At 41.5% G+C, this 22,167-nt stretch overlaps 1 protein-coding gene and 1 long non-coding RNA gene across 9 annotated transcripts in view; one reads left to right on the top strand and one right to left on the bottom strand.

Moving 5' to 3' along the window:
* Positions 1–14,619, bottom strand: part of LOC129047551 (uncharacterized) — a 46,416-nt gene extending 31,797 nt beyond the window's left edge. For 4 of the 8 annotated variants that reach the window (XR_008509310.2, XR_010141333.1, XR_010141331.1 and 1 more), the window contains exons 1-5: positions 14,457–14,612; positions 9,957–9,993; positions 8,314–8,562; positions 7,090–7,190; positions 6,474–6,587 (exon numbers count right to left, since the gene is read on the bottom strand). This is a non-coding gene — a long non-coding RNA (uncharacterized LOC129047551). Of the gene's footprint in view, positions 1–6,473; positions 6,588–7,089; positions 7,191–8,313; positions 8,563–9,730; positions 9,802–9,956; positions 9,994–14,456 lie in introns of all 8 variants that reach the window. The other 4 variants (XR_010141332.1, XR_008509309.2, XR_008509308.2 and 1 more) reach the window with 4 other exon arrangements.
* HHLA1 (HHLA1 neighbor of OC90) overlaps positions 6,025–22,167 on the top strand; it is a 44,825-nt gene continuing 28,682 nt past the window's right edge. Inside the window, exons 1-7 of the mRNA XM_024251458.3 lie at positions 6,025–6,080; positions 11,825–11,924; positions 12,943–13,002; positions 16,986–17,045; positions 18,159–18,239; positions 21,334–21,417; positions 21,518–21,601. Of these exons, the coding sequence (XP_024107226.3) occupies positions 11,846–11,924; positions 12,943–13,002; positions 16,986–17,045; positions 18,159–18,239; positions 21,334–21,417; positions 21,518–21,601 (448 nt within the window). The 5' untranslated portion in view covers positions 6,025–6,080; positions 11,825–11,845. The remainder of the gene's footprint in view (positions 6,081–11,824; positions 11,925–12,942; positions 13,003–16,985; positions 17,046–18,158; positions 18,240–21,333; positions 21,418–21,517; positions 21,602–22,167) is intronic.

The following is a 22,167-nucleotide window of genomic DNA, read 5'->3' as shown; positions in this document are numbered from 1 at the left end:
AAAGAGAGTTTGTTATCGGTTGCAGGAGGGAATGATAGGGGAGGCTTGAGTATATTTATAAAATGTGAGAAAAGAAGTGTTGAGAGGGAAAGAATAAAGACAAAAGAAAGAAAATAAGTAATCGATGGCATAAAGACCCAGGGGAAGAAAATAATCAAATACAAAATAAAACCCATAGCTGCAAAGACAACACAATGGGAATTGAACACCTCCTTGGTACCAGCCACTACACAGGTTTAATTAATGTGTTTTAAAATGTTATTTTATTTTATTTTATTTTATTTTATTTTTGATACCAAGTCTCACTCTGTCACCCAGGCTGGAGTGCAGTGGTGCAATCTTGGCTCACTGCAACCTCTACCTCCCGGGTTCAAGCAATTCTCCTGCCTCAGCCTCCCAAGTAGCTGGGATTACAGGTGCACGCCACCACACCAGGCTAATTTTTGTATTTTTAGTAGAGACGAGGTCTCACCATGTTGGCCAGGCTGGTCTCAAAGTGATCCACCTGCCTCGGCATCCCAAAGTGCTGGGATTACAGGCATGAGCCACCATGCCCAGCCTAATAAAGGGTTATTCAATCACTACAATTTTAAGTCATTGTAATTCCCATTTTATACATGGGGAAATTGAGGCTCGGAAACATAAAGAAATCTGCTCAAGGTCAGACACTAATAAAAGAGTCACAATTTGAACTTAACCAGGACCACCTACCACTGAGTCCCAGGTTACTTCCTTTGGAGAAACTTCACTTCCCAGACCATGTGGGCTGAAGAAAGAATAGGTGAATCAAAAACACTGTGAGTTGATGGGAGAGGAAATTAGTAAAGCTTATATAAGTTTGCCTCTCTCTACTGTCAGTACAGTGGGAAGGAATGTTTTTTCATGCGAGAGAAAGAACCTTGAGAGGGTTACTTAACCCTTTTACGGTAAACATCTATAAAATGGGGAGAATTATACCTATCTTGAAAGGTCATTATCAGGAATGATGTCCGTAGAGTACTTAGCAAAGGATCTAGGACACAGAAAATGTTTAGTGAGTGATAGCTTTTGACTCCATCCCATGCCCACACACCAAGTTGTCTTAATTTGGGCATCCACAAAAATAGAGATGAGATGTTGACTGTAGGTGGTTTATTCAGAAAGCATTCCCAGAAAACACAACTTAGAGAGTGGAGAGATGAAACGGGGAAAGAAAAGTCTCAGACAGAGAAACAGAAGCACTGCCAATGAAGGTGGAGAGCTGCCAGCATGCTGAGAATTATCTATGAACTGCAGGTGAACTCAGAAGTAGGGAGGAAGGACACAGGGCAGGATACCATCAGCATCTGGCACATAAGCCTACTTGAAAACCAGACATACACAAAAATAAACAAAAACCCATCCTGGTTGCCACAATTTACTCTTTAAATCAAAGGACAAAGATGGCTAACACTGGGCAAACTGGAAATGATACTCACGGACACAATTCATTGTGGAAACATTGCCTGTAGCCTCTGAGAACCAGGGTAGACTGCTCTTCTAGAACACAACCATCTGGCTGCAAAGTCCATGTCTAGCATCACAAAGGCCTGTGGACAACTTTGTGGTTATGGTAAGTGAACCCACTCTGCAACCGCATATTTCTGTCCAAATAAAACTTACCCACTTCAAGCCTCAGGTGACTGTATGACAGAGAAAAAGCCTAAAAATTTCTTTCATCTGCACAAATGCAGAAAAAGCCCATTCATAGCCTTACATCCCAGATACTCTGGGAACTTGTTCTTGTTTCTGATAATTTCAGCTTCCAACAATGAGCGTGGGCATCCAGTTGACCAAGAACCCAGTGATTTCTCCTCACTGAAGACATGTAAGGTGTCTCCCCGAGAAAAGTCCAATTGTCCCATGTCCTGTCCCCACATCAGATATGAAAATATTCCCAGCAGTTTATCTTCTGGTTCTGGGCAGGTCTGCCTCAGGCCAGTGCAGGGCAAGGGAGTTAGCAGAAGGAAGAGCAATGACAGAGGAGATTTGAGAAGTATCAGGGGTCAGGCCATGAAGGCCCTCATGGGCCATTATGAGGTTATTTGTTTTTACTTTGAATCAAGAGAGAAGTCATTGCAAGGCTTTGAGTAGAGAGATAGCAAGATCTGATTTATGTTAAAAAGAGTTTCTCTGGCTGCTGTATTGAGAATGCACTGAAGGAGGCAAGAGCAGAGAAAAAGAGATTAGTTAGGAGCAATACTGCATTTGCAGTAATTGGTTCAATGAGAGTCAAGAGAGGCTTGGACCCAAGTAAGAGCAGTGGAAGAAGTGAGAAATGTTAGAAATCTGGATACATTTTAAGAGCAGAGATGACAAAATTTACTGATGGAGTAAATGTGAGATATGAGAAGAGAAGAAGAATAGGATTATTGCAAAGTTTTTTGAGTACCATAATGAGGGAGGGTATCATGGAGATAGGGTAGATTGGGGACGAGTCAGGTTTTGCAAGCAGAACATGAGTTTGGTTTTTTATGTGTTAAATTTCAAATGCATATGAAATATTTGGTGGAAATATCCAGCATGTATTTAAGTATGGAGTTAAGGAGACTGTTCAGGGTTGAAGATATCTGTGTCTATATCTATATCCATACCCAAATTTATGCAGTCATACACCACATAATGATGTATCAGTCAACAAGAGACCGCATATAGGACGATGGCCCCCTAAGATTATACTGGAGCTGAAAAATTCCTATCACCTAGTGATATTGTAGACATCCCAGTGTCACAGTACAATGCATTACTCATCTATTTATGGTGATTCTGGCATAAACTAACCTACTGCACTATCAGTTGGATACAAATATAGCACATACAATTATGTACAGTACATAGTAATTGATAATGATAATAAATGACTATGCTACTGGTTTATGTATTTATTATACAATAGTTATTTTAGAGTGTACTCCTTCTACTTATTAAAAAAATTTACTGGCCGGGCACAGTGGCTCATGCCTGTAATCCCAGCACTTTGGGAGGACGAGGCAGTTGGATCACCTTAGGTCAGGAGTTCGAGACCAGCCTGACCAAAAAGGTGAAACCCTGTCTCTACTAAAAATACAAAAAAATAACCAGGCATGGTGGCAGGTGCCTGTAGTCCCAGCTACTTGGGAGACTGAGACAGGAGAATTGCTTGAACCTGGGACGCAGAAGTTGCAGTGAGCCGAGATTACGCCACTGCACTCCAGCCTGTGTGACAGAGCGAGACTCTGTCTCAAAAAAAAAAAAAAAATTTTACTATAAAGTCTCAGATCGGTCTTTCAGGAGGTATTCTAGACAAAGGCATTGATTTCCTAGGAGACGACAGCTCCATGTGTGTGACTGTCCCTGAAGACCTTCCAGCAAGACAAGGTGGGGAGGTGAAAGACAGTGATAAGGATGATACTGAACTTGCATAAACCTAGGCTAATGTGTTTGTTTGTGTCCTAGTTTTTAACAGAAAAGTTTAAAAGAAGAAAAGAAAAGTAAAAAGTAAAAAAGAAAAATTAAAAACAGGAAAAAGCTTTTAAAATAAGGATATAAAGAAAATTTTTGTACAGCCGTACAATATGTTTGTGTTTTAAGCTAAGTTATTACAAAAGAGTCAAAAGGTTTCAAAAAAATTTTGTTTATAAAGGAAAAAAACTACTGTAAGCTAAGATTACTACTTATAGTAAGGTTAATATTTTCAATAAATTTAGCATAGCCTAAGTGTACAGTGTTTATAAAGTCTTCAGTCCTGTGCAGTAATTTCGAGGCCTTCACATTCACTCACCACTCACTCACTGACACCCAGAGCAACTTCTAGTCCTGTAAGTTCCTTTCATGATGAAGCGTTCTTCTACACAGGTGTACCATTTTTAAATCTTTTATACTGTATTTTTGTTGTACCTTTTCTATGTTTAGATACACAAATGCTTACCATTGCATTACAGTTGTGTACAGTATTCAGTATAGTAATGTCTGTACAAGTTTGTTGCCTAGCAGCAATCAGCTACACCGTATAGCCTAGGCGTGTAGTAGGCTATGCCATCTAGGTTTGTGTAAGCATACTCTAGTGATGTTTGCACGACAAAATTGCCTAGCGACACATTTCTCAGAACATATCTCCACCACTAAGCCATGATTGACTCTATGTATCTATCTATTCAACAACTTGTAGGTAACATTTAAAACCATGAGACAGAATGAGATCCCCAAGTGAACAAGTACAGAGAGAAAAGAGAAGACAAAGACTAAGCCCTACAACATCAAGAGGCCAAGGAAATGAGAAGGAACAAGCAAAGGAGGCTGAGCAGGAGCAGCTAATGAAATAGGAGGGAAAATAGGAGACTGTGGTGTGGGGAAGCCACAATGCTGAGAGGGTCTCAAGGAGGGAGTGATTGGCTAATGGCATCAAGTGCTGCTGTGCCCAGTGAGAAGTGGAGTTAGCCATGTAGGAATCAGCATGGCCTTGACAAGAGCTGCACTGGAGGGATGCTGGTGTCGTGCCTGATGGGAGTGGGCTTGAGAGAGAGGAGATGGAGATGCTCTGGGGCATCAAGTAGAGGCAACTCATTGAGTTTTGCCACGAAAGGAAAGAGAGAAATGAAGGAGGAACTGTAGGGGATGTAAGGTCAAGAGGGCTTTGATTTTGTTTAAATAGAAAGAATAACTGAAGAATAGGAAGGAGCCAGTCGTTGAGAAGCCTGGGGAAGAGCCTTCCAATGAGGGGCAGCCAGTGCAAAGTTGCTGTGGCTGTGAACAAGGGAAAAGGCCGCATGTGATATGGCCAGAGACTTAGGAAGAGGGCAACAGCAAGAGTCTTTGTGGACAGGGTAAAGAATTGGGATATTATTCTAGGTGCTGACGAAAGCTATGGAAGGATTTTAGGCAACGTAGTGATATGATCTTGATTCATGTTTCAAAAATATTTCTCTGACTATATATTGCATGATTTCAGTGATAGGAAATGTTCAGAAAATAAAAGCATATAGAGATTGAAAGTAGATGAGTGGTTTCCTTGGCCTGGTGTGGGTAGAGGGAATGGGGATTAACCATACATGGGCAGGAAGAATCTTTCTGGGGTAATAGAAATGTTTTCAAATTAGAATGCAGTGATGGTTGCACTAAATTTACATTGAATTTTATACTTAAAAAGGGTGAATTATACCTTAATAAGGTTTTTTTAAAGATTACTATGGCTGATACAATGGAGAGTAGTAGCAAGGTGACAAGTGAATGGCAACTCCAGTGTGTAGATAAAAACCATCAGTGTTGAATGTGGGCCCTAGGAGCAGAAGGGGCCAAGTTCTTCTAGGCCAGGAGTTGGCAAACTTTTTCTATAAAGGGCCAGAGAGTAATAAATATTCTAGCTTTGCGGGCCATATGGTCTCTGTTACAACTACTCAGTTCTGCCATTGTAGCCCAAATACAGCCACAGACAATACATAAATGAATGAGTGTGGCAATGTTCCAATAACGTTTTCTTTGTGGACACTGAAATTTGAATTTCATACAATTTTTACATGTCATGAAGTATCATTCTTCTTTAATTTTTTTCAATCATTTAAAAAATATATAACCATCCTGAGGTTGCAAGCTGTATAAAAACAAGTACCCTGCTGTAGGCACCTGCTGAAATCAACTACAGCCCCCAGCCCTTTCTTCAGAAGACTCCCACGGGCCTGCATGCCAGGTGATGCTTGGCCCACAAACCTTTGCACCAGGAAGAGAGAACTCATCACCTAGGGACTCCTGTTCTGCTCCTTCAATACACATAATTACTGTCAGAAAGGTTTTCCCATTCCATGCTGAATCAGTGCATTGTCATTCTGCTCACGGATGCTATTCAGCTCATTGCACAGGCATTTTTCTCCCTTGGAGTTGATCTTCTTTCACCACCCTAAGTTTTTGGTAGGATTATTATTCCATTTTTTTCCCAAGGGGATTTAAAGCAATGTTATCAAAGCTTTCCCCACCCCCACCCACTGTATCTTTCACTAAGAACTCATATAAACCCCATGGCTCTGACCTAGCTGTTAATCTTTCTAGCTGTTTAAGTTCTTTGAAGTCAATTTATCCTGCTCAGAAGATAGGTAAGTAGTATATGGTAGGTATTTTAAAACTCTTTTTGTTCCTCCTCCTCTTCAAAGCATGAAGCCAGCTAAAGCATTCATCTGCTATAATCCTGAGCTCTGGGCTCCTGGATACTGAAAGATATGAGAGCAGTTTCTATCATCCAATATCTATATTGCATTTAGCTAAGACTCCATCCCTTGATCGCTTGATCACAGTCTATTTCTTGTCGTTGTTCATTTTAAGCTGTTGATTAGAATCTTAAGGCAGTCACCAGCTGGGAGGATGGTTTGTCCTCACATCTGTGATAAAAGAAACATAATCTTTAATCCAAAGCATTGGAATGAGGATAAAAGAGTGCGCTAAAAAATGGCTGGCAGTGAGGCAACAGCTAAAAAGTTATATTTCCTTACTCAGTGTTCAACCAGCAATGGATTTTGGCAGGAAACAGACTGGACTTCCAATCCTGGTTTTCCCAGATGCATTCCCTTGGGCCTTATGTTTGTCTGAGGCTTGGTTTCTTGAAGCTATAAAATAAGAATTATAACAAGTCATTAGTAGGGTTGCTTGAAGGACCAATGGGTTACTATATGTAAAACTCCTAGCACATCAGGTGGTCAACAAATATTACAATCTTCAATTCTTTTCTGTCATTAGGTGTTTTTTAAAAGCCAGTCCTTCACCTTTTGGTGTTCTCTCACAGCCCATGGAACCAAACTACCTAAGTTTGAAGTCCAGGGCTGCCCCTGTCAGCTTAATGACCTCGGGCAAACTGTCTAGAATCCCCAGCCTTCTGGTTTCTATTCAAGGAGGGGGAGCTGATATCTACGTGGAAGGTTACTGGCTGAATGGACCGTCGTAATGCCTCAGAACATGTGTCACTCACTGTGGCTAGCCCATACCCACTGACAATCCAGTGTGTATTTCCACCTCTCCACAGCGCACCATAATTATGCTATATCTGATCCGGCACCTTTTGGCTGCACAGTTCAGTGAGAAAGGCAGGTTTGCTCATCAAGCTGAACTAACCTTGGTTGATTTGGGACCCTTGTTGATTAGAGGTAACACACTGTTTAATTAAGACTCTGGAGCATTTACCTTCACCATCCACACTCCCGGCTCCAGGGCTGCTGTGATAAAACACACAGACATATTGCAAATTAATTTCACAAGACTCTTGGGTGAATTCTTGGCCCATCAGTCACAGCAACACTTCTCAGCCCTTCTCCCGGGAGTGTGACTGGATTTCTAACCCTTCCACCTCCCAAAATGCTTTGAAATGGCCATTCTGTTTGTGTTCAATATCAGGCTTTTTACTGGCATTCCAAGATGGTATTTTGAAAGCAGGAGAGTAAAACAGAACACTGTGGAAAAGGGACTTTAGTATCTGAGAGACCATGGTTCAAATCCCAGTTCTCCTGCTTAGAAATCATGTGACTGGGAGCCGGAGGCTGCACATCAGAACCCTGGGCCTTTATCTTCTGTAACTCAAAGATCAATGCCTGTCCCATAGGATGCTTGAAAAGTTGAAATAACAGACTGTGCTCAAAATGGGAGGATCAATACATTGTACTCTAGGGGATGAAACCCCTGTTTCCTCTACTGTCTTAGGTTCAGTTTCTGAGGTCCTAATTAAACTAACAAAAGATGGATTACAGGAGAAAAATGTTTTTTTCATATGCTTATAGGAGACCTCACAAAAACGAAATAAAAACCCTAAAGGGAGCCGGGCACAGTGGCTCACGCCTGCAATCTGAGCACTTTGGGAGACCGAGGCTGGTAGATCACGAGGTCAGGAGTTCAAGACCAGCCTGGCCAAGATGGTGAAACCCCACCTCTATTAAAAATACAAAAATTAGCCTGGCATGGTGGTGGGCACCTGTAATCCCAGCTACTCGGGAGGCTGAGGCAGAGAGTTGCTTGAACCCAGGAGGCGGAGGTTGCAGTGTGCCGAGATCGTGCCACTGCACTCCAGCCTGGGCGACAGAGCGAGACTTCATCTCAAAACAAACAAACAAAAACAAACAAAAATACCCTAAAAGGGCCATCAGACTTGAGGACTTACATATCACTTTAAGAAAAAGGTGAGAAATTTGTGGAGAAGTGACAAGACAAAGGAAAAGAGTTTTGAGCTTAGAAAAGAGCTTAGGAAAAGAGTTTAGAGGCAGTATAATGTGGGAAGGAAATATACGGGGAAACCAATGGACGCTAAGGCTTATTTTTGTGAGGTTTCTGTGCCCACTCAGCACCCACTTTCCATCTTCTTCTTGGCCATAAAACTCTCCCAGGGAGACAGAATTTCTCAGAAGTGTCTGCACATAGTCAGGTAGGCGAAGCTCCGAGAAGGCTTCTTCCTGCATTTGTTGATTCTCAATGGCCTTCCACTCAAAATAATCCATGTGCCCAAAGTCGCTTATTAGGGGATAGTATATTTTGGCTGGCATATTTTGATCCCCTTCAATATATAATTATTGTTGTCCTGTCATCACATGACTTGCTCTTCTGCAAGTGTCATGGAAGAAACAAAGATTTTTAAATAATTATCCAATAATAGTCATGAGAAATGTAGTGAAATAATGACAACTTAATTTTATGGTAAAATTTTGGATATCTAATTCAGTCCTTTAAAGATATAACTTTGAGGACTCACTCTGTCATATGAAGAACATTGTCTGTCTTGCTTACTATTGGAGTACCAACATCTTTTCTTATTTTTATTATTGTCTCTATATTGTTGGTGCAGAAGTAATTGAGGTTTTTGCCATTACTTTAATTCTATCACTTATTTGTTATACATTTATATAGCACTTGCTCCGTGCCAGACACTGTCCACTACAGTCTACAAATGTAACATATTTTAATTCTCAGGACAGTCTTGGGTGAGGCACAAAGAGGTTTAGTAAGTTGCACAGCAGAGCCGGGAAGTAAACCTAGGCAGTCCTCCAACTCCAGGGTCTGTGCTTGTAACAACTATACCATGAGCTCCACAAATGCTTTTTGACTGAGTGAAGGTTAAGTAAGTTAGCCCAGATCACAATGGCCAACTCAAGATTCAAGTAAAATCCGTCTGACCTTAAACCCAGGCTGTCTCCCTGTTCTAGACTGTCCCAGAGTGGTCCAGACTTGCAAAGGGGAGCGTAAGGCCAGATAGTCTCAGTTTTACCGTCAGGTGAAGTCTAGCCAGTCTGAAGTGTTCCTTTATAAAACTCTCCAACTCTCCAAACTATGGATGTTCCAGATATTGCATGAGATACACTAAGATATTATTCACTGTTATCTCAAATTCAAATTTAACTAGGTGTCCTGTGTTTTTTACTTGTTAAATCTGACAACCTTAATCCAAACATATAGTTGACTTGGCCAATGACAAAGAATTAAAAAACCAAGGAGAAGTAAAAATGCATTTTTCTCCAAGAACAGTATCAGTAGGAATTGTAATCTTCGAGTAATAAATCTTAGCATGTTGGCTGGGCGCGGTGGCTCATGCCTGTAATCCCAGCAATTTGGGAGGCCGAGGTGGGTAGGTCATCTGAGGTCAGGAGTTCAAGACCAGCCTGACCAACATGGAGAAACCCTGTCTCTACTAATAATACAAAAATTAGCCGGGCATGGTTACGCACGCCTGTAATCCCAGCTATTCGGGAGGCTAAGGCACAAGAACTGTTTGAACCTCGGAGGCGGAGGTTGCAGTGAGCCTACATCACACCATTGCACTCCAGCCTGGGCAACAAGAGCGAAACTCTGTCTCAAAAAAATAAAAATAAAAAAAATAAATCTTAGAATGTTTACTCTTAGTAAATGGAAGAGGGTGGTTAAGATAATGAAGCAAGAGTCAAAAAGAAATTTGTAGCTATTATATAAATGTAAATAATTGTTTTTCTACTATAAGTTTTTACCTTTTAATTCCGTATTTCTCTGGTATGATGCTGAGTTCTGAAATAGATACAGAAGAAGAGGGAAAGAGGGGAAAAGAGAGAAAGATGAGAAAATGAGAAAGAAATTAAGATTCCTTATATCTACCATATTCCAGAGATTGTACTAAGCGCCATATTTCATTGTCTCATTTAATCTTCACAAAAATACCTTCAAAGTAGCTATGACTCTGTCCATTCTACACACGAGGCTCAGAAAGGGTAGATAATGTTTGCACAGCGGTTGAGGTGCCAAAGGAAAGAATCCTCACTCAGCAGGAATTGCCTGCCCACTTCCACCCCCAGTCACCCTTTGCTGGAGAGAACACTAAGTCCTGGCTTCACCAGGTGCTCACTCTCTCTCTCTCTCTCTCAGTGGAGAATTTAGCACAGCCAGCCTTGAGTGTGAATTAGTTGGGCATGTGTCTACATCTTCTAAGTTACTAAACAGTTCAAGGGAAGTGGCAGTGTCTACTCTGTCCCTGTGTCTCCAGCCTGAGCTTGATGCCTGGTATGTATTGTGAGCATAACGATGTGCCAGGCACTGGGTTAAATGCTCTGGATTCATTATTTTAAATCCTCACAAAGACCCTGTGAGGGTTCTCTTATCTGTTTTGCAGATGAGGAAAACTGATATTCAGAGAGTAACCAGATTTATGAGAATAGGCGAATTCCAAGAAAGCCCCAGCTTCTTGTTTCCTTGTAAGACCTGTCTCTGTGTTGCGTGGCATCCAGAACAAATGCCAGTCACATATCTATCAATAATTAAAAAGCTATTTAAATGTTTCTGGGATCTTTTAAGAAAATTCCACAGAGGCTTCCCATTCCTAATGGACAGCAGAACTTCTCAACATGCAATTTGCCCTGAGGATGTTCCCTTCCTGCAACATTTTTCTCCAATCAGCACACATTCTCTTGACTTTTCTTCCCGCCCAATTCACCTTCCAGATAAATCCAACCCTCTACCAATGGTAAATTTCTCCTCTTTTCAAATCGTATCTGTGCAGCCTGTATTTAAATTGTCATTACATTAATACCTACACAGAAAGACTGTGCAGTTATCAAGTATGCATCAGATAGTGTTCTGTGTGGCATCTGGCACACAGAAAGTGCTCAATAAATGTTAGCCATTATTCAATTTAGTCTCAGCTTTGCAACTGTAACTATCATGGTGATTTTGCATGGCAAATGCAAAATGAGAATGGCAGGCACAGAGTGCTGCAGAGAAGGAAAGAGACTGTGAACACACATACTCCTATGATAATATATTTTTCTATTTATGAGAGTAAGCGATGCTGTATTTGAGGGATATTTCCCATCTCAACAGCCAGAAAATCCATGGAAGATACATAAATGCTCCCTGAATATGTATGCATCCCCCTCTACATTCCCAGATTTCCTGCAGTCATGCAGGGTCATATAAGTAATTTTGGTATGGGCTGCAAGCAAAAGCAAATGTGTTGCTTCCTGCCAAAGCACTTAAGAGTTGGTGCATAATCCCACAGCTCTCTCCATTCCAGTGCCACAGTGAATCAAAGTCTAAGGAGGCTACAGTTGCCACATGGAGAACTATAGGATAGTGGAGCTCCATTAACTGGAGTCCCTGAGAGACTATGTGGAGCAGAGTTCCCCACCAAAATGCAGTGAATATATACTGCAAACAAGAAATCAACTTTTGTTGTTAAGCCAGTTAAATTGTGGAGTTAATTTGTTACCTTAGTTTCCTAACCTCCCCTAACCTAGTACAAAGCCTTTTTCAGATTGTGATTTTAATGATTCCTCATGCACTGTTCTCAGAGGAAGGTCTGCATCAATGTGCTTAGTTTCCTAAGTGTTTGCTTGCTTCATTCCAGGTGGGCCAGAGTATCACAAGCATGCTGGGCTTCCTGTCACGTGGTCCTCCAGTGAGGCTGTGCATGGGCCTGGCGTGTGTCTTGTCCCTTTGGAACACAGGTGGATCTGGTTGGAGTTCTGGAAGTGTCTGTTCTGTATAATAAGTAGCAGTATTCACTGTGCTTTAGAGAACCTCAGCAGCCAACATTTCTGCCCAGAATCCAAATGAATTTGTTCAAAATGGCGAGAATAACTTCCCTACTTCTGTAGTTCCCTTGACTTTTTGCATTTAAGTCCCATCTGTGAAAAGAATTCTCTTCACCTCCACTGTTACCACCTTTGTCCAAAACATTATTTTCCCTTTCCCGGACCATGAGACAGCTTTCCAAACCAGCTTCTCCTCTTGTCTCTCCATGACCCATTCACCAGCAACCAGCCTGAGTGATCTTTTCAGAAATCTTGTTATGTCATCTTCCAAGTTCCTCCGTCTTTTCTCTCCCTCTGCCCCAAATTATTCGCGGAGTTCCTACTTCTCTCTGTGTAGTGTACCAGGTCCTTTTCAGGCTCTGCGTGACCCTGCCTCCCTCACCATTCCTGCTTCCTACCACCTCCACCTCCTTCATTCTTTATGCCCCCATCACTGTTGGCCTTCTTTCAATTTTTTAAAGTAATACTCATGCCTACCTCAGACACTGGGCTTGTGCTGTTCTCTATACATCAAATATTCCCCCAATTAGTTAAATCCTACTCAAATGCTATTCATTCTTCAGAGCTCAGCTCAACGTTCCCTCTCAGGGAAGGCTTCCAGATTCCTGAGACTAGATCAGCCCCCTGTTACACACTCTCACCGTTCCCTTCAAGGTATTCAATGTTGTTTTCCTATGTGTCTGCCTTTCCAGCACACACAATGCCTAGCAAACACTCGGCACTCAATAGCACCATCCATCATTAGTGGTTGGTCAACAAATATTTGATGACTAAATGATTAAATGAATGAACAAACTAGATGTGGGACTAAATGTCACTTCACAACCCCAGATCATAATTCTCTTATATGTAAAATGGGTATGTTGAATCAAATTATCTCTGGTATTATGTCTTGGTTATAATTTCTGTGATTAAACCTTTTTTACTTTAGTGTCTGGCATCAAAGGAGAAGCCAAGAAAGACAAGGAAATTACCTTTTTACCTGCAACAGGTAAGTGGGTGATAAGGGCTCCTTTTCAGCTCACTGTTCTTGAGCAAATTCCTTGACTTCCCCAAGCCTTACTTTCTCTACTGATAAGACAGTGATTATATCCACATCTAACACTCTAATAGTCACATCAATGGCTCCTGTGAGCTGCTCATTTCTTTATGGTTCATTGAATCCTTGTGATCTGAATAAATCCACAAAGACTGTGAGATTCCATTGGTGATAGAAGATTTTATACTGGGAGGTACTGTTACTTGCCATCATCGCCTTTGTAATAATTTCATCTTTCTTTGCCTTTCCTTTTTGATGCTATGAAATTGACTTTGCAGTACAATGGTGAATACATTGCAACAGAAAGGACAAGAGGAGTCAGGGAACAGGTTTCTGTTTCTAAATTTTAGTAAACAAGCAGGACAATTTTTTGGTTTGGTTTTGGTTTTAGTTTTGTTGGAAATTGTGTTACTTTTTATTTTTATTCCTTTATTTATTTATTTTTTTGAGATGGGGTCTTACTCTGTCAGCCAGATGGGAGTCAGGTGGCAGGATCTCAACTCACTGCAACTTCCACCCCCTAGGCTCAAGAGATTCTCCCACCTCAGTCTCCTGATAGCTAGGACCACAGGCATGTACCATCATACCTGGATAATATTTTGTACTTTTGTTAGAAACAGGGTTTTACCATGTTGCCCAGGCAGGTCTTGAACTCCTGAGCTCAAGGGATCCACTCGCTTCAGCCTTCCAAAGTGCTAGGATTACAGGCGTGAGCCACCAGACCTGGACTATTTTTATATTCTCATTTATTTTAAATTAGTACATTCACGTAGTTCAAATAGCAAAAGGTACAAAAGTGTATAAAGTTAAAATGCTCCCCCAGCCAACAGCTTCCCTTTCCTGAAAGCACCAATTGTGCCAATTTATTGTGTGTAAGTAGGATAACTTTCCATAAGTATTTTTCTTAGTTGAGCTTCCAATTTTCTTCTCCTTAAATGGGAACAACAATTCCTGCCCCACAGGTAATCATGAAGGATAAAAGGTGATAAAATACTAAGCATGAAGAAGTACAAAAAATGCCGGGAAACTTCTATTTTAGAGATATTATTATGGTGGTCTTTTTACCCAAAAATAGAAAAATATCTTTTTGTGATCTGTCAGGGAACTTATTTGAAAAATGCTCTGTATTACATCCTGTTCAAATATCTGTGCTCCACTGGTGTTTAATTCAGACTTCAAATATTGTTATCAAAATCAACCCAAGGATTTGTAATTTAAAAAAACGAGTGGTAGAAATATTCTTTCCTTGGTGAAAGGAATGGTGCTTAAAAAAAAAAAAAAACATGGTGCTCAGTGAAGAAGATAACACAGGCTGGCTGGAAAGGTATAGGAATCCTGCCAGCCTGGTAGCCTGGGGCATCCCTGCTGCCTGGAGACCCCAAACTGACATAATCCTGGTCCCTCACCTGCATGGAGGACTCTGTTGCCTTGGCAGGTCACAAGCAAGGTTGATTGGTGCCACCCACAGATCTTATAGCAGCTGGTGCAGAGTAGACTGTGCAGGTAAAGTGCCACGCGGGTGCCTGAGGGGGTGGAGTGGCCTCACCCAAGCTAGACAGCTGGCTAGTTGGCAGCATTTGCCCTGCTTAATTATGTCTGTCTCAGACTTCCTTTTGTGACATAAGCCTCTTGCCTCCAGTAGCCCTGTTATGGCAAGGGGAGTTAGAGTCCCCACCTACCTCTAACCCCAGAAGCTCTGATATTTAACCAAAAAGCTTGGCAATTGGTAAAAGGCCAAATTAGCTTAAGCAGGCAACAGCTGGCTTGACTCAGTTTCAACATGGTATCCGAAAAGCAGAAGATAGCAACCTAAATGTCTATTGATGGATAAACAGAAAAAAGAAATGTGGTATATACATACAATGCAATATTATTCGGTCTTAAATAAGAAAACACTGCCATATGCAATAACGTGAGTGAACCTGGAGGACAGTATGCTAAGTGAAATGAACCAGTCACAGAAGAACAAACACTGCATGATACCACTTTCATGAGGTATCTAAAATAGTCAAACTCACAGAAGCAGAGAATAGAAAGGTGGTCACCAGGGGCTTAGGAGAGGGAAATGGGAAGTTTGTTGTTCAATGAGTATGAAATTTCAGTTACACAAGATGAATAAGTTCTAAAGATCTGCTGCACAACATAATAACGATAGGTAACAATACTATATTGTTCACTTAAAAATCTGTAAATTGGGATGAGCGCAGTGGCTCACGCCTGTAATCCCAACACTTTGGGAGGCCGAGGCAGGCAGATCATGAGGTCAGGAGTTTGAGACCAGCCTGACCAACATGGTGAAACCCCAGCTCTACTAAAAATACAAATATTAGCCAGGTTTGGTGGCACACACCTGTAATCCCAGCTACTCAGGAGGCTGAGGCAGGAGAATCGCTTGACCCAGGAGGCAGAGGTTGCAGTGAGATCACGCCACTGCACTCCAGCCTGGACAACAGAGCAAGACTCCATCTCAAAAAAAAAAAAAAAAAGAATTAATAGGGTAGATTTCATGTTAAGTGTTTTTCAATAAAATTAGAAATTAATTTAAATTAAATTAAAAAGTAAAATAAAAAGAAGTGAGGGAGAAGAACATGGACAAAGAGTTGAGATTGCTCTTTTCTGATTTTATCTTAGCCACTAGCCCAATATGGGATTTAGGTACATCAAATCAAGTTTGGGGATTTCAGTTTATCCATTCTTCAAAGTGTTGGACAAGATGATTTCTAAGGATGTTATGAATTGTTTGAGGCTGCACTTTCAGGTTACTATTTTATTCATGAAAACTTTTATTTCAGTGTCTGGAAATAAAGATGTTAAGAAGGAAAAAGATGAGACATTCCTGGGCAGCCCTAAATCCTGACTTACTCTGTAATGCAGGGCACATTTTTCAGACTCTGTGGCTTGTTGTTTTCCATTTGCAAAATGAAAATGTGAAATACAGCACCTTCTCCATCCTGCTGGTACCTATTGTTGCAGTGGCCATTTTTCATGTTACATGTGATACTAGCTTTTTTTGTACCAGCTTCTTTCCTGAGACTCTCTGTGACCCCAACAAGATATGTCGCTTGTCTCATTTAATTTAATAAAATAAAATGTAAAATAATGCACCTTCTCCATCCAGGTATAACATGAAAAATGGCCACTCCAACAGTCGTAGTCACAAGTGCAGTGTGATTCTATAGCATGTGATCCAAAATAACTGATCCTTCTGGTCTCTGCTTCACGTCACATCCACAAGAAGGCCTTCTCCATCCCGTGACACCAGGCTAGTGCCCTGGTGCTCCCACACCGTGTTGACACTCCTCTCTTGTCACGACATGTGAGTCTTCTCCTCCCTGACCAAATCACACACAGGAAGCCCCATGGAGCTGGAGACCGGGTTCATTCCCCTTTACCACTTCATATTGCCTAGCATATTGCTTGGCCCTTAGTGAATATTTGTTGAATGAACCAATGAAGAATGAATGAATGAATGCCTTTGAAATTTCAAATTTTTCTTTGACATTTTCTCCTTTGGTCGCATGAAATTTGCTAAGTAGGCGAGAGGCCTAATATTTTGGCCACGCTCTACAGTTCTAGAAAGTAGGTTCTGAACCCTTTATCACCACTGCTCAGTTGTGCAAATTTAAGCAAGGTTTTTCTCCTCTCTGGGCCTCAGTTTTCCTACTCGGTTAAGGAGTGGGATAAATTAGACCCCCTGTATCAGAATCACCAAGCTTATTTATTAAAATGTGGAGTTCTAGGCCACAGCCACCTCACAGAGATTAGAATCTGTATCAGGGCCATGCAGAAGAGTCTGGAATCTGCCTTTCCTCAGTGTCCACCAGTGACTCTGACACGGAGAGCAGAGGCCAAAGAGGCTTCCAAGGCTTCTTCTGTTCCTGGGGATAGGAACTGGACCAGTCACATTTTTCTCATGAAAACTGTTTCCTTCCCAGTGTCTGGCCTTAGAGGAGAAGAGAGGAAGGAGAAGGGGGTGGCATTTCTTGCTACGACAGGTGAGTGCCACTCCCCCAAATCCCTTGGGTTGTCTGGGTTGCAGAGCAATTCCTCCACTTCTCTGGACCTCTGTTCTTTCCCACAGTGGAGAGAACGTCATCTCTCTAATCATTATCTGATCATTAAGTAAAAGTTGAGGAAGACAATGTTTGAATAAAGAGGAACATCAACAACTATTTCCATCTTGTCAACTGTTGTTTCCAAATCTTTTTTTTTTTTATAGATGGAGTTTCACCCTTGTTGCCCAGGCTGGAGTGCAATAGCACGATCTTGGCTCACTGCAACCTCCGCCTCCTAGGCTCAAGCGATTCTCCTGCCTCAGCCTCCCAAGTAGCTGGGATTATAGGCACCGGCCACCACACACAGCTAATTTTTATATTTTTAGTAGACACGGGGTTTTACCATATTGGCCAGGCTGGTCTCAAACTCCTGATCCCATGTGATCCACCCACCTCGGCCTCCCAAAGTGCTGGGATTACAGGCGTGAGCCACTGCTCCTGGCCAGTTTCCAAATCATTAAGGAATAGCCGGGGGAAGTGGGAATTTTAACTCCACTCACTGCACACTGCCATTCCTGCTACACCTGGGAGATTTCTCCCTCCATTCTGGGTCACATCCTGGACCTATTAATTCTGAATTTCTGAGGATGAAGGCCAGGTACTGGAATTGTGTAATTAAAAAAATATATATTTCCAGGTGATGTCAATGCTCAGCTAGGGTGTGTGGACCCCACTTTTACATGGGGTACTTATTTTCAAACACAGAGCTGCTGCGAACTCCTGCAATGCCCTTGGGCTTCCCATTATGCTTGAAATACCTTTTATATGAGTCCCGAGTCTCTCCAAATGCAGAGATGCAATTGTCACTAAAAGTTTATGTTTCCTGTGCTTCATTGGAATTTCTCTTATCTATATTTGTCACTCTGTTGACTGTCACCTCCTGAGGTCGGGACCCTCCTCTTAACTTAACTTGGAACACCTCGTGCCTGGCACTTGGTTTGTTTTCAGCACATGTGCAAAGAAGTTGAATATCTGCCTGAAGTTTGGAAATGAGGAACTTTTTCTCTTGCTGAGAAAAGCCTGCCAGTGACATTATCTCTGAATCACTTTCAGAGCTGCCCGCAAGGTCGATCGATCTGTCCGCGCTTAACCTGACGGAGCTTGTGAATGGGATGCTCAGTAGAGCATTAAAAGGTAATCATATTTTAAAAGCACAATCCAGGTCCATTTTTTTTTCTTGTACCAGTGTCTTTTCTGAAACTTTCTGTTGCCTTGACAAGACACTTCACTTCTGTGTGTCAGTTTCTCAGTGTTCAGAGTGGAGAATAGGCTGAGCTCAGTGGCTCATGCCTGTAATCCCAGCACTTTGGGAAGCTGCTTGAGCTCAGGAGTTTGAGACCAGCCTAGGCAACATGGCAAAATCCCATCTCTACAAAAAATACAAAAATTAGCTGCGTGCAGTGGTGCATGCCTGTGGTCCCAGCTACTCGGGAGGCTGAGGTGGGAGGATTGCTGGAGCCCAGAAGGTCGAGGCTGCAGTGAGCTGTGATCATACCACTGCATTCCAGCCTGAGAGAAAGAGTGAGACTTTGTCTCAAAAAACAAAAACAAAAGCAGAATGCAGAATTCATTGTCCTACCTAACTCAAAATGATGTAGAAGGTTTATAAGGATTTTGAGAGCAAATTGCAATACAGACATGGTATGCTTGTAATTGTAACTCTGTTGCCATAAACTAACAATAATTACTCATTGATTAAGTTAATATGATTCTGGATTTCTTTTTTTAAGGCAATATTATTGTAATCTTCTTCCTGTGTTCTTTAGCATCTAGCAAAATGATTTGTATGTAACATATACTTAGTGAATGACAGAAAAGCCTGAACGATCCCTAGTGTACATTCCTCACTGCCTTCACTATTTATTCTCACATTCTTCAATCAATATTCATAGAACACCTATCACATGCCAGGCACTATTCCAAATATTGGAAGATAAGGCAGTAAATAAAAACCAAAAATCTTTGGCCTGGGAGAGCTTCCATTCTGTTGGGTGAAGGGGTAACCAAAAACAAACAATAAACATAATAAACAGGTAATGGTACATGTTATTTAGAATAAGGGGGATGGAGAATGCCAATTCAGCATTGAGGTCTATGTAAATGGCATTCCCTAGGATTGTGCAACACACACACTGCACAACTGTGCTTGGTGGCTCTACACTTGTTCACTTAGACATTTACCCATCAACATTATTATCCATCCCTGTCCCAATGTCTGTTGATGTAAATCACAGAGATATAGCTCCTGCCTCCAATTTGCTCTCATGAGGGTTGCCATGGATGGGGCTGCCTTGCGAGGTGCACGATAAGAAGGCAGTGATCTACCTATAGAGGGTGCTGTGGAGAGACTGAATGATCAGATGGAGGGATGGGCTGCAAAACATTTAGCCCTTCCAGCCCTGAACTGTTAATTCTGTCCTTTCCTCTGCAAGGCCCTGCACTGGCCTCTGTGAAATTTTGCAGAAACTCAAATGTCATAACTTATACCTTCGAGGAGCTCAAAACTCTTCCAATGACTAATTTATTCCTTGTATAACCTCCATGCAGTGGTACTCTCACTCCCATTTTCTAGATGCAGATGTTGAGGCATGCCCATTGCCATATAGAATTGGAATTCAGAACTGTTTAATCCAGGTTTGTGATCTAGCCCAAAGTTTCCCAAACTTGTTGCACAAGAAGAAGGACCTGATGTACTTATTAAATATTCATCTCCCCAGGTTCCTGCTCTGGAGATTCTGATCCAGCTGATCTTTGAAGGGGCCCAAAATGTACATTTTTACCAAGTGCTATTTGTGATTTTTATCATCAAAAAAACTGAGTACTGGAGTATTCACATTTTGGTGCATACCCCATTCTTCTAAGGAGCTTATTAAATACAGAGTCTGATTCCCACCCAGCATACAGCATTAGGGTCTCCAGAGGGCAATAGCCAGAGAACCGAGGGTGAATGGGCACCACTGGTGATTTGCATGCACCAAAGTTTAATGATTCTGCCATTCCATCCACCATCACAGTAGGTCACAAATTTATATGAATAAAAATCATCTGAGGCCAGGCACAGTGGGTCATGCCTATAATCCCAGCACTTTGGGAGGCTGAGGTGGGAGGATTACTGGAGCCTGAGAGGTCGAGGCTGCAGTGAGCTGTGATTGCACAATTGCATTCCAGCCTGAGTGACAGAGCAAGATCCTGTCTAAAAAAGAAAAAAAATTCACCTGACAACTTTGTTAAAATTCAGAACCCTGGGCATACCCACCTTTCCCCTTTCTTCACCATCTGATTTAGTAGACCTGGAGTCACATCCAGGAATGTGCCCTTTTAATAGGTGCACCTATTAAAGGTGTGTTGATGCAGGTGGGTGATTCTCAGACCAGGTCTGGAAAGATCTCCCTCTGTTGCACTGTGTTCTAGATATAAACCAAGAACAGGCACTGATGGAGAGTAGATAAGATGCTCATGCTTGTATTCCTAAACCTGATTGTTTATGTTAGTATTCCTGGTTTTAAAAAAATCCCCTTTCTTTGTGTAGTAGACTGAAGATGGCCAAACATATCCACTTTGTAATTACCAGAATCTGTGAATACTACTTTATATGTCAAAAGAGTGAATATCACCTGATATGATAACAGATTGATTGAGTTAAAGATTTTGAGATGAGGCCATTGTCCGGGATTATCTGTGTTGTGCCAGATGCCACCACAAGGGTCCTTACAAGAAAGAGGCAAAGGAGACACACACAGAAGAAAAGACCTTGTGATGATAGAACAGAGAGAGATGTGGCCACAAGCCAAGGGACACAGGCAGCCGCCAGAGCTGAAAGAGGCAAGAACAGATTATCCTTTAGAGCCCTTGAAGGGAGGGTGCCCTACTGAGTTTCAGACTTCTAGCCCCCAGAACTGTGAGAGAACAAATTTCTGCTGTTTAAGCCACCAAGTTTGTGATAATTTGTTACAGCAGCCTCAGGAGCCTAATACGCCTTGAGAATCTTAGAGAGTTGCCACAGCTTGAGGATGGATCAGGAAATATAGACAAATGATACACACTCCTCAGCTTTTTGGTTTAGTTTTACTTTGTTTATTATTTTTTATTTGTATTACTTTTTTGTTTCTTTATTTTCATCATTGGTTTCTTTATTTGCATTGTTAATTTCTAGGGACTGTTTACTTATTTGTATTATTGTTATGTTAGTAGGCATCTGTCTGTCTCTTTATCTGGTATGTTTTGGCAGATAGCAAGAAGTTCTTCTCCTTGCTGAGTGTCACTTCCTACAGTTCCTTCGCCTTCCACAAGTTTTCTGTAGCTGTTTACAACAGTGAGTGCTGGCTGGCTCTTCTTGATGGTGGTGGCGGTAGGGATGTGTTGCAGGTCTGGTCTGTGTGTCAGGATCTCTGTTGAATCCTTTCTCTTCATAGTTTCTAACCTGAAGACGGTGGACCCTGCCAAATTCCCCACAAGGTATTGCTACTGTTTAAACAATCGGACCAATGACTTATCAGGTGGGTACAGCTTACCATGAGGCTTGCAGCTTTTCCAATTTTGCTTGTGTCCTTTTAGATATGTTTTTGTTTTTCCTCAATGTAAGACAGGAAAATATGGCCCTATCCACTACCCTTAACCATGTGCTCATTCATTATCCCAGTGAAAAACAGTTGTGTGTACAAAAGCAACAGGAGGAAAATGTTCATGAAGCATTGTTTTAATTGCAAAATTGAGGAACAACCTAAATATCCATCATGAGGGCAAATGGTTAAGTAGTCTCCCATATAATTAAGCTTTCGAAAACAGCCACAGATAATACATAAATGAGTGAGAGTGCTCAAATTTGGCCTGTGCATGGAAAAACTTCCAAGAGATTTTTAATTGGAAAAGGAAAGTTACACAAAAATACAAAGAGCACAATGTTGTTGATAAGAACACATATGTGGGCACCAGATAGGTGATTCCCTTTGAAAAGAAGATTGGAGTATGTGTTTTGGAGTGGAAGAATGTTGGTTAAAAGAGCCTTAGATTATCTGAACTTTTTTTTCCCAAGAAGAGTATGTTCATATGCTAGTTTTATAAA

The sequence above is a fragment of the Pongo abelii genome, chromosome 7 (genome assembly GCF_028885655.2).
Source record: "Pongo abelii isolate AG06213 chromosome 7, NHGRI_mPonAbe1-v2.0_pri, whole genome shotgun sequence".
In the NCBI taxonomy this organism is placed as follows: Eukaryota; Metazoa; Chordata; class Mammalia; order Primates; family Hominidae; genus Pongo; species Pongo abelii.
The sequence above is the reverse complement of the archived record's forward strand: the minus strand, read 5'-3'. Positions and strand labels throughout refer to the sequence as shown.